At 43.7% G+C, this 16,502-nt stretch overlaps 1 protein-coding gene across 3 annotated transcripts in view; it reads right to left on the reverse strand.

Annotated features, from left to right (window-relative positions):
* Nucleotides 1–16,502, reverse strand: part of PTPRB (protein tyrosine phosphatase receptor type B) — a 461,363-nt gene that overhangs the window by 68,151 nt on the left and 376,710 nt on the right. For all 3 annotated transcript variants that reach the window (XR_014981270.1, XM_085652523.1, XM_085652524.1), the window contains 3 exons: nt 15,363–15,453; nt 14,705–14,781; nt 1,545–1,679 (listed from right to left, as the gene is read on the reverse strand). Coding sequence is in view for 2 of the 3 variants with exons in the window: in XM_085652523.1 (XP_085508649.1) it covers nt 1,545–1,679; nt 14,705–14,781; nt 15,363–15,453 (303 nt within the window). In the remaining variant the exon portion in view is untranslated. The remainder of the gene's footprint in view (nt 1–1,544; nt 1,680–14,704; nt 14,782–15,362; nt 15,454–16,502) is intronic.

The following is a 16,502-nucleotide window of genomic DNA, read 5'->3' on the forward strand; positions in this document are numbered from 1 at the left end:
TTGAGGGACCACTGGACATTGTCTCACTTAAATAGGTTATCCGATTGCCCCGCTGCGAGTCTTTCCAATCCAATTCCGCAGCGAGACTGGCGCTAAGCGCGGATAAGCGCACGCGGCGTTGGCGCATCCACTGCGCGTGAGTCCACTGCGCGATCACGCCAGGATCCTTCTTGTGTAACCCTTTAGACACAGACTGCTCAAAAGGGCAGCTGTAAATATTTCTTAGTTCTCTTTTGTTTGGAAAATTGTTTGTAAATCTCAGAATACAGAAAACCGATTTAAAAGTCGTTTCACGCTTCGTTTTAGCAATCAATTTAAAAATTAGTACAATGAACCAACAGTTTAAAAAAAAATGTTTTTACCCCCAAGCCCTGTGCAAAACTGCAACAAAAGTGCTTAGTGACAGCGTTACTGGCACTTATAATACAGAATCTATCTTCTATTCCCAACTTTAGCGAGACTGTTATAAACACTTATTTTCAGTGTGTGTACTCTGACATTCCTTGGTATTGATAACTATAATTCATGTAGTTCTCCAACTAACTCCAAAATATCTCCAACATATGCGTGGTGACAAAAATATGTCCGTGAAATTCTGCCTGCTCCAAGCACATCCTCATCACATTAATTAACATCATGTCTTCCAGCACAATAAAAATACTTGTATCAATGATTCTAAGAAACCTTTTGAAATAAAGAGAGCAATTCGTACAAGTCACTAGTGCTCCACAGTCTTAGTCAGCCCAGGATTTGGACCACGATATAAAAAGAAATCATGTTGCAGTAACAACCACTTCAGGTTCTTTCAGAGTGGGTATAATCAATGTTCCAACTGTGCGTTCTTACAAAGCACCTTCACTGTATCAAGAAAACAAAGTCAAAACAGAGCTGGCTTTCTAAGAATGGGGGCAGGGATGTTAATTTATAATAGGGCGGTGCACCACACCCATCCCTCATTTAGTTCCTGCTCACTCAGGTCAAGGCAGTAAAAGTCAGGGATGATGAGTGGGAAGTGATGGCTTTTAACTAGATTGCATACTCAAAGAAGTCCACTGCATTTTAGACACAATGACTTCAATGCAATAAATCTGTTATTTAATGTGCAGTCTCCAATGACACAAATCCAAAGGTTAGTGTTCTACCGAATCTATAGTGGAAGAATTAGGAGGACTATTCCTGTCAAAACTGAGGTTCTGCGATCTTGTCACTAAAATGACTGAAAAGAAATTGAAAAATAATCTTGTTAAGCACTGGCAGCTGAAAGTTCAATAGTGGGGACTGGAGCACAGCGGTTCATGGCATCATGGCAGTACTCGCTCCTTATGAGAAGCTGGGGAAGAAGGTGGAATGCAGAGGAGGGGGTACACAGGGTAGACTAGGAGCAGAGGACAAGGGATGAATAAAAGGAGTAGAATGGGAAGAAAAAGAACAATGTATAGTTACATAGCTCCTTTATCTACAGCACTGTGCCTGGAACAGTCCATACACAATCAACAAATCATAGAAACAGGAAAACACATCTATTTGGCACCGGACGTACTCACCCGCCCCTTTTCAACACACTGAGTCACCATCACAATGTTGTGCACATTTTGCTCCCAGACCATTTTCCAGAAATCATCCTTGGTGCCAGGCAAAGGGCCCTGAGTGGCAATGTATTCCCTTCGGAAGTTATTGCCCTATAAAAAAAACAGAGGCCATGCTGCATTAATTTAGCAAAGACAAAACGAAACAAATCAGACATTAGTTTTGTTCACACTAGCCCAATGATTATATTTAGAGTCCAGGCCTAGCCTTGAATATTGCAGCCAATGGAGCACTGAGTGCAGGGATGTTGGCAGATTCAAGGTAGAAAAGAGGAGGATTCCATGGAAGAAAACAAAAGCATGAAAAGAAACTGCAAGCAAACCAAGGAGACATTGCTGCCACCAAATTCAGTGACGACGGATAAAGTACCTTGAGGAAACAAAGATAGTCTTAACACAGCAGGTGCTATACAAATCATTCGGCAGCAGACTGGCTGGGTTAGAAACAAGAAACAGTGTTTTAAATGCACACTGTGGTCCTGCAGTGATCTTGTTGGTGGTCATTGAATTTGGCAATGACTGCTCAGGTAAGCCACTTGAGCTGGTCTAATAACTTGCTCTTTATGTGCATTGGTTTACGACATCCCAAACTTTCTAGCAACATTTATCTTGCTCTTGAGACTATAGTTATATTTGACTTTGCAAAGATAACTGTTAGAAATTGGGTTACTGGAGGACTGGGGTGTGAGGTTAAGGCACAATCAAACCGTAAATTAACCTGTGCTCAACCCCCTGGTAAACTGGCACAGAGCAGTCGGGCTTAACTTAGGGCATCTTGGGGGTCAAGAACTTGCTGAAGACGCATCCATGAGCTATGGAGGAGCCTGTCATGTCCCTGAGACTCAGATCAGAAGGCCAGCAGTCCAGCCCTTTGAGTCAATCTGGGGTCCTGGGTTCAAGACGGAGTTGCATGTCCAGTTCTTCTTCCCCATACAGGAGGGCAGCAGGTCAGCACAGCAAGGCCGCAGCTCCTTCAGAGTAGCAGTCGAGCAGAGTGGCAGTCCTTGTAGCAGCACAGCAGTCATTGTTCCTGGCAGAGTACCCACAGGTCCAGAAGTGTTCTGAAGTGGTGGTGTCTGAAATCCTTCTTTTATACACAGTTGTGCCTTTTAAGTGAGGGAAAGGTTATAGAGGAATGCCTCTGAAGTGTACAGATGTCCTGCCTTCCCTGACCTGGCTGCAAACTGCCTGAAGTGACAATGCAGGGTTGTTTGGTCCTTTGTGTGGCGACAGGACACAACCTATTTAGGAAGAAGTGAGGTTTGGCCCAGCTCTTTCCTCCTATCCTGCCAGTGATGGCCCATCCAGTCACACCTAAGCTCCCATTGTGTGTGGCTGTCTATGAGAAATACACGGATCCTCAACTGCCAGCTACAACCAGTCATGTGAACAGAGACAGGCTGCAGGCACCAAATGGCTAAGGCAAGAAAATGCCAACTTTCTTAAAGTGTAATTTCATAATTATAATCTAAAACCCTCACCATAAGTTATTATTTTAATTTAGGATTCCAGAGACACTAAGCATGAACCAATTATCTCTTCCCATTTGGAAATTACAATTATAAAATGTAATAAGGCAACTCCAATGTTATCCTGTGAAAGAGATAGGCCATGCAATAGCGAAAAATGAAGGTAAAGGTTTTTCACTACCAGTACATGTAAAAGTTAAAAGTACATGTCCAACTTTTTAAATACACTGCACCCTGCCATAGGGGCAGTCCAGGGCCTACCTTAGGGGTGACCAGTATGTACTAAATGGCAAAGGTTTATTTTGCCGAGTTGACATGGCAGGTTAAAACTGCACTCAATGTCTCTGCAGTGGCAGGCCAGAGACATAGTTATATTCAAAAACGTTATTTCGGTTGACAGAGTAATCATAAAAGTACAGCAGAAGCTTATTATTAAAATAAAACTTAAAACAATCCATATACTAAGTTAAAAAGATTGACAAGTGACACACGCATGTTCATACCTGAAAGAAAAAGGGAAAAGTCCTCAAGATGGCAAAAGAAGATTGGGGCAATATATTGATGCTATGTTAAGCCACATATCAAGCCACCTTATTCCTCAGCATTGTAACATTGAATAAAGAGCAAGTGTGAGTTACTAAAAAGTTACATAATTCAACATAACAACTACCAAAAACAGAAACACATATGTAAAACACGTGGCACTGTTACATGGTCTTTTTAATAAAAGAAATGTATAAGCTGCAAAGTCTACCCCCAGGTAAATGCCCACTTCAATTGAAACAGCATTCATTTCCTTCTATTAATAGCTCATTTAAAAAATGAACAACTATGTATACAGTTAGATGGGGAATCAAGCTGTTGCAAATAGACTAAAATTGCCCTGGGACTTCTAATGCCCCTGGCCCGAAATATTGGAACTATAAACCTTTTGGTAAAAGCAAGATAAAATTGGCCAAAAAAAGTTACATCCAACAGGCTCTGGGGCGAGGATTCATCACAGGGGCATAACAATATTTTAGATGGGTAAAACTGACCAAGATAAAAACCAAGTTCCTATCTCAGAAGGCCTAATCTAAAATGGGTAACATTCTGTCCCACGTATTATCGGCCCATTCCAGGTACGGCTCCAGGCTTAACATACTCCCCTACAGAGGATATAGTGAGTTTACAGCTCTCTCTAAGGCAGTACTTCTTCAATTTAAATGTGGTTTTCACCCATGTCATATCAGTTTTGGTAATTGTTTCAGGCTCAGAGAAGAGGTGTGGCATTCCTAAATTCGACAGCACAGACTTTATATAATTTAACCAGGGGATATTCAAGCCTTTCAATCTCCCTGTTAAAAGTGAAAAGTAAATTTATCCAGCTCGAGCACCACAAGAGCAGGGGGGCAAGTTTGTGGTGTCTTCCACATAATCTACCCCGACCTCCTGGAGCAGAATAAATGTAGAGACGCATGAAGGACACACAATAGTCTACTCAGCACCCCGTTTTTTTCACCCTGAAAAGGGTTTATGTTGATGTATCCCCAGATGCCTGACCCACACATATAAATCGGTAAACACTTTCTTCTATAGACCTCAAGCCGAGTGGCCACAGGTTTTTTGCCAAGGCGATTGGCAAGATTGAAAACGTACCCTAATGAGCTAACACATTTCCAGCGGAACCCAGTTACCCCTTGCAGCAAAGACAACACTCAGGTATGAAAACTTGGGGGTGAGAGCAACACAGTGACCTTGTAAGCACGTAAAACATTTGTAAAGCGTGCAAAGGCTGAGGCATCTTGGCGCTAAATGTGGTGTGTACCAAGAAGCATCACCAGAGAGGGAAGTATTGCATTCTTACTTAGACTGGAATAGCCAGGTCTTCAGCATTTTCCTAAACAGGAGTCTATTTGGTTGTAACCTAGTTACAACCAGTAGCATATTCCAGAGCTTGGCTGCCCGATGGGAGAGACTGCTTCCCCATCTAGCCTTATTTTTTTAGGGACCTGAACAAGGCCTTTGCTGGCTGATCTTAGGTCCAAGCCGGGGGACATGCCAGAAGAAAAGTTTCTGTAGGTCCCGAGCCCCCCACTGTGTAGTGCATCAGACACAGAGCCTTGAATTCAATTCTTTGTTGGAGCAGAAGCTAATGGAGGTCCCTAATGTTGTACGAAATAGGATGGAATTTCAGGATGTTCAACAGCAGCCGCACTGCGGCATTCTGCAAGGACTAGATAGTTGGCATTTGTCAATGCTGAGAAAGGAGCATTGCAGTAGTCAATTCTAGAAAGAGTGAAGGCGACTACTGTGGTTTTTCTGAGTTCATTGTGGAATGGACGGAAGACTTTTGTGTAGGCTCTTTAAAAGGAAGACGCACGAGGAAGTTAGGAGATTGATCTGACCTGCAAAATTGAGCTGGTCATCAAACATGACTCCTAGGTTTCTGACCTTCTCAATGGGATCAGGACAACAGCCTGCCTCTGCTGGCCAACATAGGTGATTCCAGAGTGATGGTCCCTTTCCGAACACCACCATCTCAGTTTTATCTGTGTTTTATTTAAGATAATTCAGATGCATCCACCCAATGATGTGCTTCAGACAGTTGTGAAACAACCCAGCCACTATTTCTGCACTAGATGATGTAGATATGACTATCTGAGGGTCGTTGGCATAAGAAATCAGCGAGAACCCATGTGCTTTGATCAACTTAGCCAGAGGAGTGACGTAGATGTTGAGCAGGGTCGGTGACAGTGCTGAGTCTTGAGGACCTCTTCGAGGGAGTGAAAAGGTCTCCGATGTAGGGTTACTCCAGCCAACCTCTGTTCCCTAGCAGTAAGCAAAGAGGTGAGCAGGGATAGAGTAATTCCTACTGACTTCAGCCTCTGGGTTAGTATCGGATGGTTAACCTCTTCAATGCCCGTGACGAGCTGGTCTCGTCATGGGCCGCGGTTGCGCTGTGCCCATGACGAGACCAGCTCGTCATAAACCCCGCCCGCTAATGAAACGGCCGGCACAGGGCGGGGAAAGGGGCGGGCACTGAAGGGGTTAACAGTATCAAAAGCTGCTGAGAGGTCAAGTAGGATGAGGACGGTCCTACCCCCACTGTCAAACTGTTTACGTATCTCCTCGGTGGCCATTACTAAGGCTGATTCCGTTAAGTGGTGTGGGCTGAAGCCATGTTGGGTGGTGTCTAAGGGATTATTGGATTCTAAATAGCATGCCAGCTTTTGATTAATAGATTTTTTCAGGAACTTTGTCTGCGAGGGGCCGCAAGATATAGGCCGGTAATTTTTGACTATGTAGGGATCTAGTGAAGCCTTTTTTTAATTGGCCGTATACAAGCTTTCTTCCAAGAAGTAGGGAAGGTGCCTGACGTAAGAATGTTATTCAGTAGCGGGGTCAAATGGGTGCTAACCCTATCCAAAGCCATGTGAAATATTGAGGGAGGACAGGGATTTGACGGGGAGCCAGATTTGATGGATATTAGTAGATCATTTACTCTCTGAGAGATTAGAGGGGAGAAACCAAACAGTTGGCAGGTAGTAGGAGTTTCAGAGATAGTATTCTATTTTAACATCTTGTTGGCAGTATCTGGAGCGTTGTCTGCGAGCTTCTTGTAGACTGTTTGTACTTTTGTCTGGAAAAAAATGTTAGCCACTTTGTTGCAGAAAGGAGAGAATGGATTCTCCTGCTGAAGATTGGACAGAGAAGTGACAGTTTTAAAAAGCTCTCTAGTCAAATTTTTTGAAGCCTTATTTTAGAGGTGAAGTAGTTCATTTTGGCGGTTTTAATTGCGTCTTTGTATTCTACTAGAGCTAGTCTATAATTAAGTTTACCCTGCTCACCATAGTCTAGCCTCCAGGTGCGCTCTAAACGCCTGCACTTCGGTTTTATGTTTTTGAGTTCTGCACTATACCATGGGGCTGAGGCTTGAATTCTGCGTTGTATAGTGAATTTTTCTGGGGCCAGAAGATCGACTGCTGATCTGATTCAGCAGTCAACATTATCCACAGCTTATTGTTGTCAGGCACTAGCAAGGGTATGTGTTAATCAAGGGCCTCTTCTAGATCCGTTTTGTTAATTTTGTGTCACAGTTGGGTCTTAGCCAGAGGCAATCTATTTTGAAAGGGCACTTTTTTCTCTGGAAGAAGGAGTTTGAAGAAAATAGCCCTATGATCAGTCCAGGTTAGCGGCAATAATTTATCCAAGATAATGTTGGGGTTATTAGTGAAGATACCATCTAGTGTGTGACAGGCCTTGTGAGTGGGCTCTGTGATGATCTGGGTCAGCCTAAAACCTGCCATATTATCTATGAGAAAGGATGTGTCCGCTTTGTTTCCACATTTGAGATGAAAATTGCAAAGACGATACTCTGCATCTTTGTTTGGCTAAGATTACAGGCCATTATAAAGGTTTTAGATTTAGTAGTGGCAAGTCCAAGTGACCCCAAAAAATAAAAATTCTTGTAGTAGGATGTTAAGGCCACTGGGCGTTCTCAAAAGAAAAACTAAGTTGCCCGCATACAATAAGACAGGGACCTTTTTTCTGCCAACAGAGGGGGCGTCAGAAGCTTTATTAGACAGGGCAGAACCTAAGTCATTTATATACAATAAAAACAACAGTGGGGCTAGGACACACCCCTGGCACACCCCTCCCCCAAGCAAAAAGCAATCTGTCCACTCACCTGAGGGGCCAAACCTGACTGAGGCAGTGAGGTCATAGTGCTAGTCAGGATCTCAGGATGTCGAAGGCTCAGGAGAGGTCCATGAAGGCCAGGCTGATAGAGCCTTGTTTAGCGACATTGTATTTACTGATCAGCAGGTGTAAATACAAGCGTTGCTCCACCGTGCTAAGCCCCTCACGGAACCCAAATTAAACTTTTGACAGAATGTCAGACTCCCTGGCCCAGACTAGAAGGCGTTACGGGACAACTCTCCCTACCAGCTTAATGTTGAATCCAACAGAGATATCAGACTGTAGCACCCGGAGATTGAGGATTGTCCTTTATAAAAATAGGCACAATGACAGGAGATTGCCATGATTGAGGGAGGCCCGTCTTACTAATGGTGTTAAAACAATTACACAACAGGGGAGACCCTAGATCCAGAGATGGTTTGTACAAATCCATAGGTACCCCATCCAGCCTTGAGGCCTTACTTAGTGGGCTTTGATTATCGCTTCCCTGACCTCATCTAGGGTAAAATCTAGGGCTAAAGGAGGGGCCACCTCCTCCTCCGCAGGCTAGGCTAAAGTCTCAGACCCATAGATCACTTTAAAGTGGTTAACCCAGGCGTCTTGGCTAATGGTGGTAAGGACAGTATTCGATTTTACACCCACTGTTTTAATATTTGTCGCCAGTGCCCAAAAGACCCTTGTGTCCTTCAGCCTACAAGCCTCACCAAGCTTTCCCCATGACTCATTCTGGAACTCTTTACTCCTGGACCGTTGGACAGCCTTATAATCTGCTCTACATTGTTGGATTTTGTTCATGTCCCTCGGTATGTCCTTCAGTGCCTCTTATTAATGTACTGAGGCCTTTCTACAGGATTAGTCAAACCATATGACTTTGTGAGCCCCTGGTCTATTGGGTTTCAAAATCAACCTACTTGCTACTGAGTTCAGCTTGACAAATTGATGTTTGATGATCGTCAGTATAGGTGAGACATTTAAGCACCAAGGGAAGGTGGTTCAGACAAAGTTTTATTAAAAGGGTACTAAAGTCTGCATTTCTCCGAGCCGGGCGCAAACCCTGGGTCTTGGTTTCTAGAGATTGAGAGGCCACAATCTTGTGTCCGCCCCTGCTCCTGGGAATGCATAAACCAAGACTTAGGGGATTGTGTTCACTGTGAGGACTTTAATTAATTACAGCCCTAGAAACCCTGGCCAACAGGTTACAGGTAGCAAAAATATAGTCAATAACAGAGGAGCACTCCTCTCTTTCAAAAGTAACTTTCGTTGGATAAAATGGGTCACAAAATTTGTTAACATTAAAAACATAAAACATTTTTAACATTTGAGGATGATTTGATGGTGTGCCAACGCAAGATGAGCTTCGAGGCTTCGAATAAAATCAGGCAACACATTAAGATTGGCAATATGATCACATTCAAAAAACCTTTTATAAAAATGTATGAAATAGTACTCAATCCAGAGGCCCGCATACATAAAAAAGCTTGAAATAAATTACTGCTGGAGGGGACTGGAGTGATACTACATTCTAAGGTAACTTTAAAACAGGTCATTAAACCAGATCAGGCCCTGCCTGATGAGGATGAAATTGTAGGAACCATGAGGGTATATTAACCATCAATGCTGATAACCTCTAATGCCCATGTCTCCTGAAAGAAAACAATATCAAACTTGCGTATGAACTGTCCCCTTTCTTCACAGCCCATTTTGCTGGCAAGGCCAGCGATATTCCAAGAAAGGATATTTACATCATGGGCAGGGTCCGCATGGATGGCCAGATTGATCTCATTGAGTGGCAGGGATAATTCATTATAATTAGTAGCTATCGGAACCCTATTATTTACCATAACATGAGGTATACTAGGTTGAGCAACTGAAGGACCCAGGCCACATCTAAACCCCAGTTTGGAACTCAGCTTGGTCATATTAAGAGTACTGAGTCAATCGATTTCTATCAGGTTGCCCGGATGGAAAAGTGATCGTAAATAGGGAAGTTAAAGAGAAGTGATTGAGATGCCACAGGACCAGGGGATCGCATCATGATATGAGAACTTTTTGCCAGGTTTCTATAAAAGAAGCCCATGGACAAGTTCTTGACATAACTGCTTTGAATTTGGCCTAGCGGAGGGGGCCGGATTAGGTCACCAGCAACCCTATGGCTCCTAAAGGTGACAATAAAACAGTCTCCTGGAAATTCTCTGAGCATCATCCTGATTCATCGCACCCTTCTTGTCGTAAGAAACTCGGGTAATACACAACCCTGGGGCCTGGAGATCACATTGAACCGGTGTATCATTTTATTAACTAGCTCCACGTGTACTGGGTTTCTTCAGGACGCAGAATTGGGACATTTGCCGTAACTATAACATAGGGACAAGCGGCAGATCACACCTTGTGGTGAACCCTAAGGACCGCCCCATATATTTAGAGGGTAGAGTAGGATTTCCCACTTAGCAGTGGCCCCCAACTTGTATACCAGACAACTCACGGTCCCTCGTCCGAGAGGAAACAGACATGGCTGAGCCAGAGACAGGGACTACACCAGTCATACAAACAGACGATTGTCCCCTCCCCCTGTCCAGGGGCCAACGCTCCTGAGTAGGACTGGAGAGCCTCTGCCCAATAGTAGTATCACCCCTTCCTATTGTACCAAGTGTCAACGTAGCATCCAATTCACTCAGTTTGGCCTCCATAAGCTCCAAGCGCTCACACAGCCCTAATAACTTGGAGTCAAGGAGGTCGGAAAGCTCCATGCTGAACTGTGCAAATTGTCCTGCAAAAGCCTCTTTACAATTAAGAAAGTCAATAAGCATTGGTGTAATCCTGGCTGAATTAGCTGCAGGTTTGAGAGTAGGACCTCTTTTCCATTTGATGTGTGGAGGCAAGATTTGGTTGACAGACTGCATATAGAGAGAAGAGGCACACTTTTCAAGATGGTCACAACCTGCACTTTCCTGGCCCAATATGCTACTGAAGGCTCCGCCATCAGTAGGTAAGGCGGCTAATGATAGCCATTTTTCAGTGAGAAGGATTTTCATGCCTATAGCCCCCACTGCCTTTTCGATGTACCCATCAAGGGGGCCTACTTTCTTGGCAGCTACACTCTCAGTTTTGGGGCCTAGTTTACACTTAGCCATCCTGCATGGGTGTAGAACCAACAGTAAACAGCAGGCGAGTCAAAAAAGGGATAAACTGTCCAATGCAGAGGGAAAAATAAGGCCCACGACTCACTTGGGGAAAAGTCACAATAAAAAAGCACATTACCTTTTTGAGGACCAAAACCAAGTGGGGTGGTCCAGCCCAGCCTCCTCCAGACGGGCACGCTCTTGGCCCACGCTTTGCCTGGGCACGGCTCTTGCGTGTCCCACACAGCAGGAGAAGCAGTAGCACTAATTAGAACATTTGGGCCCTGCCCCAGTTGCAGGTGTAAAGCGTCTCCAAGCGTGTAGAGTCTCAGGACTTGAAGTTCCTCAGGAGCGGCTGTATTGAATCTAGAGACATGTTTAAAGGGCTACTTTGTGGGTGGCACAATCAGTGCTGGAGGTCCACTAGTACCATTTAATTTACAGGCCCTGGGCACATGCATCGCCACTTTACTAGGGATTTACAAATAAATTAAAAGTGCCAATTGGGTATAAGTCAATGTTACCATGATTTAATGAGAAAGCACATGCACTTTAGCACCGGTTAGCTGTGGTAAAGTGCCCAGAGTCCTACGGCCAGCAAAAATGAAGTCAGAAAAAAAGGAGGTCTGAAGGCAAAATGTCTGGGGAAAGCAAGCCAAGGATACCAGGTCTAACAATAACTAGACCGTAGTCAAAAAAGAAAGACCTCCCTTGGATCTGTATATACCAACAATCATACAAACACACAAATCTTTAAGATAGCAGGGTAAGAACCGGCTTAAATATTTAAGCCGGTCATTTGTTGGATTCCGTGTTCAACATATTTGAAGGAATCCCATTTGCGGACAGTATCGAGCCCTATTAAGGGACGTATTGGATCTCAGTGTTTGTGGGATCCTCTATCTTCACCACGCTGGAAGGGTGCTAGAGAACGAATTGTAAGTTACGAACAGCAGGGCCTGGATGCAGTCTCATGGGGTTAAGTTAAGCTTGCATTAGCGATATTCGTATGTCTCATTGGATAGAGACCGAGGACTTTTTATAATTAAAATACCCACAGCCAAGGAAGCGTATATATATTACCTGGCTGTACTAAAGATATGAATGGTAACAGACTTTCATGTGATTATTGTCCATGAGTTCACCGATGGAACACTAGCCTTGTGATGCCTTGACTAATGCAAGCCATAGGAAGTTTTAAGATTTTTATTATTAAATTGGGATCAGCAAACAATCCTGAGGAAGGTGTTGGCCGTAACCTGTGGCCTACCGAAACGCGTCGATACTCTATTAAAGGGAAATCGGACAAAATCTGTGACAATAGGGGTTGTGCGATATGTATAACGTAATCAAATGTCATCGGGGTCACAACCAATTAGTCCTTGATTAAGCAATTTTCCTTTCGGAGTAGGAATAACTTTCCTGTTCATTTCTTTTCTTTTTTTCCCAATTTTCTCGTTTTTATTAATTCTTTATTGTAGACTGATACTGATTACTATTGTTGGTGTGTTGTTACATTATATGCTATTGAATCATATGTACAATTTTTATTGATCTTTTATCTTTTCATGTATTTTTGATAAATTGTTTAACAATTGTTCTTTAACGGATTTGTACAACTGCTCGCTCTTTGTGAGACCTATGTGACTAATTTTAATAAACCAATGATCAAGTAGCTTGTTTGTTTGCTTCGTTGATGCCGGTTCTTACCCTGCTATCTTAAAGATTTGTGTGTTTGTATGATTGTTGGTATATACAGATCCAAGGGAGGTCTTTCTTTTTTGACTACGGTCTTGCTTGGCACCCCTCTCCCTTGGTGAAGGGGTCCCTCTCTCTTTGTTAGGAACTAACAATAACTAGAGCCTGTATTTCAGCTTAAGTAATATTATATGTGCTCTATTCAGCTGAAGAATCAACACTCTTTAATCACTGCCCATTGTCACCAAAGCTGAAGATCTAGTCTAAGAATGGGGGGGAAATATGTTCCATGATGTCAAACACTTTATTATCAAATCTTTGAGACCAGGGTTGCTACAATATAGTTACTACAGAATCAATGATGACAATCTATTTGCCTGTAAGTGACCGCAATGTTAGCGAGGTGTTTAACTAAATATTACTCTCATTGCTGTGGTTTGCAGGAAACAAGGAGCAGATGCCTACAATCTGCTGCTGGCCCCACTGAATTTCGAACTACAAGATTGGAGACAGGACATCAGCACACAGAAAAGGAACTCAGATGCTCATTGTTCTACTATCCCAAACTGAGTCAGATTCGCCCTTTAGCACCAAGTTTCAATAGGTATTTTACAATCTCAGAGATTTGTGTCTTGTCTCATTGGACATTTTGCTAGTGTGAGCAGCTTAACTTCACATCTGGAAGATTGTACAGCGAGAGAGTTCTTCAGATCTTGTAGCGGTATGTACATTTTTTAAAAGGGAAACATAAAATAAGTCACAAAGTACATTTTAATGACAACAAGCCTAATGTGTCATTGGCCAGGTCCCATTGCAGAGCTGGGTTTGCTCAGAGACTGATTGGAAAGTGTCCAGTTCTTTGCACTAGGCCAGATGTATCAATCCAGCACCGCTCAAAGATCCTGGTTGCAAGGGTTTGCCTAAATCCAGTCTCATCAATATTTTAGTGGAGGCTCCTCCGCTATGGCGTTGGAGCATCATCCCCTTCACCCCTCTCCAGCCGCCTCAAAACCACAGGAAAGGAAAAATAAAAATATAATAAACACGTTTTATTGTCATTTTATTTTTACTTTCCTGCTGAATCTTTGGGGGCGGGGCCATGGGAGATGACAGGCTGCAGGAGGAGGGGTGGGCACTGTTTTCAGTGCACATGACTGTTTGGCCAGCTGTCGCAGGCCGGCAAAACCGTCATGTGCACTGAAGCTGTCTCCAACCCGAGCTGCGTTGTTGGGTTTGAGACAGCAGGCACAGGCTTCCAGTCTAACTGGGAGCACAAATTCGTGGCGCTCAGGCCAATCCTGATGCTGTCTTCAAGCTGCCACCAGCAGCAGGAGAGCAGCAGTAGGATTGCCGTCAGTGGAGTCTGAGGGCCTGTGACTGCAGAGGAGAGGCGAAGAAGAGCCCGATGCGGCTGGCTGCAGGTATATTTTTTTATTTTGTCATTCCCCGACCTCTTCCCCAACTCCCCTGCCCCGCCACTGTTCATCAACACCAGCCACTACTGCAAAATTTGAGAGGCTGCAATCCTTCTCTGGATCCTTGAGAGTAGATGTGGATACACGGATAAAGGCGTGTTAGGGGTAGCGCAGTCCCAGTTCTGTAACTGCAATATGTTGGCATTTCAATGGCCGAGATGGGAATGCGCCACCAAAAATGTTTCACTTTGTGAAAGGATCATCATTTTTTTGTGTGCATGCAGTAAAACACATGTACGTAAAGTGTGCAAAAAAAAGGGAACTCATGAGAATCCTGCAATGGTGGTTGGGACTGATGTCAACAGCTTAGAAGTCCCCCATTGAAAGCTTCCAGTGTGCAATTGACTACTTATTGGCAAGAGCACTCATCAACTTTTTGTTGACGCCTGGCTCCCAGAGTGATTACATACAAATGATATATTCCTTGTGAACTGCGAGGAGGAGGCGGAACATCTCTTTGCTTTTCTCTTTAACATGCAATTTCCAGGAGTCTCAAAGTTTAAATTGTGGGCCGCAAAGATATTATAAGACATTGTTAATTAACTTGACTTCAAGCTCTGGTCTATGGCTAGATTTAACATTGCGATCCACAACATGCTCTAGAAGTGATGCAATATTTGTATTCATTTGTACTTTCAGCTGCAGCACAAGGACTGGGCGAACATGCGTCCACTTACGGGGGTGTAACTGGCATTGACGTAGTCGGAGCAGGGGTCGTCGTCCACATTGGCGAGCTTCACTCTTGTTGAATCGTCTGGGAACAGAGGATTTCCGAAAGGGGTCAGAAGCATGAAGTAACTTAATTACACTAATACAGTAATGTCTCCATTAAAAGCATATTATGCAGCGCGTTTCACACATTTTAGTGCAACCCAACAGCACCGGCCCACAGCAGTAAATGTGTTGGGTCTGGTTATTAGAGAATGTTTCATCCCAGTTTTGCTGCTGGTAACATGTCATTAATGAAACTCTTCTATTTTATGTCGAGGCTTATGAAAAACACAACCACAAATCTGCAGAGTTCTGCCACTTCCAAGAAACAGGCAACGGATCACTAAATGGGCGCACTTAGCCTTATTGGCAGCGGCCATTAATAACATGGCGGGTTCATGTCGCTGGTGTGGTTAAGAAACACGAGGGTCCCCGTCGAGCTACAGGGCCCACTGGGAGCAATGCATCATCAGCGCAGCGGAGCCAGGTCCGGAGAGGACTAAAACATTCCACATAATTCTGTGCAAAAGAGCCACGGAGCATTTCCTGCCTGAGCCTCTCTTTCAGAACAACTGACAAACAACTAGCGCAAGGCAGTATTACAAATCCGCACATTAAACTTACAGGGTAATATATTGTTGTATCGATTCTTGCCTCTGTTCTCCGGCAGAAGTGCTGTGTCGAAGGATTGGTTTCGACCCACGTCCTTTAAGTCCTGAAACGACAAGAATACAATCCAGTGTGTGGGACAGATGATGCCCAGGAGACGCTGCGCGGAGGAGCGTACGCCCTACGTCACAACGAGGAAGTCAACAAATAACTACACAGTGCGGAGTAAAACTGTGCTGCTTCCCCAACCAGCGTGGAATGTCAGACAGGTAAATATCTGCCGTGGATTAAATCATGAGGAATTAAGTATGTGTTTTCCTAGCACAAACAGTACGTGTACATGCACAAGCCCTTGCATTGTGTATTGGTTTTTGATTGACAGCAGTTATTGTTTGGCCTGACGGTGATTGCAATATGGCCCATATGGCACTTCTCCAGGAAGAGTGCAAAGGCATCAGGATTTGGAATGGTGCTGGGAAAGTGGTGCCACACCAGTGCAAGACCCTCAGTGGGGTGTGGAGTTAAGCACAGAAAAAAAGTGTTAGAGTGGGTGTGATGGACTTATATGCATTAGGGGGTAGGTGACAAAAACTGACAAGGAGTGATGTAGGGATGAGACTTGCGAGAGCAAAACACACAGATATTGGATTTGGCTAGGGGTACAATGGTCTGCAGCATAGCTGCCAAGGTTTCAGATTGCTTAAGTGTGACATTTTCATCTGTCAGTGTAATTATGAGTGCCATTTCAATGACTATGAGTGACACTTTCGCGCAACCAAAATCAAGCAATGAAGACGAGGGAAGCATATATAAATATCGGAAATTACACACATTTGAGAGCAACGAGAAACTCTAAGAAGATCTTAAAACTGCTGCAATTGACCTATGGGTTTGCTGTTACTCAATATTGGTTACTGCTATAATTTCTACTCAGTACTGTAATGCTCTTTGTCTATCATACATGGCACAACACCATCATGTAGTATCAATCATATATATGCCTTATATCATCTATTTAACTCCTAAAGCACTCAAAACATCTTTCGGTCCCTCTCTCACAAACAGTTCATTTGCTTTATCAAGTCAAAAAAAGCTTTATTCGAGGATTTCTCATAAAAGCAAGACACATAATAATTATTAAAAACATACGACATA

This window comes from Triturus cristatus, chromosome 4_1, assembly GCF_964204655.1.
Source record: "Triturus cristatus chromosome 4_1, aTriCri1.1, whole genome shotgun sequence".
In the NCBI taxonomy this organism is placed as follows: Eukaryota; Metazoa; Chordata; class Amphibia; order Caudata; family Salamandridae; genus Triturus; species Triturus cristatus.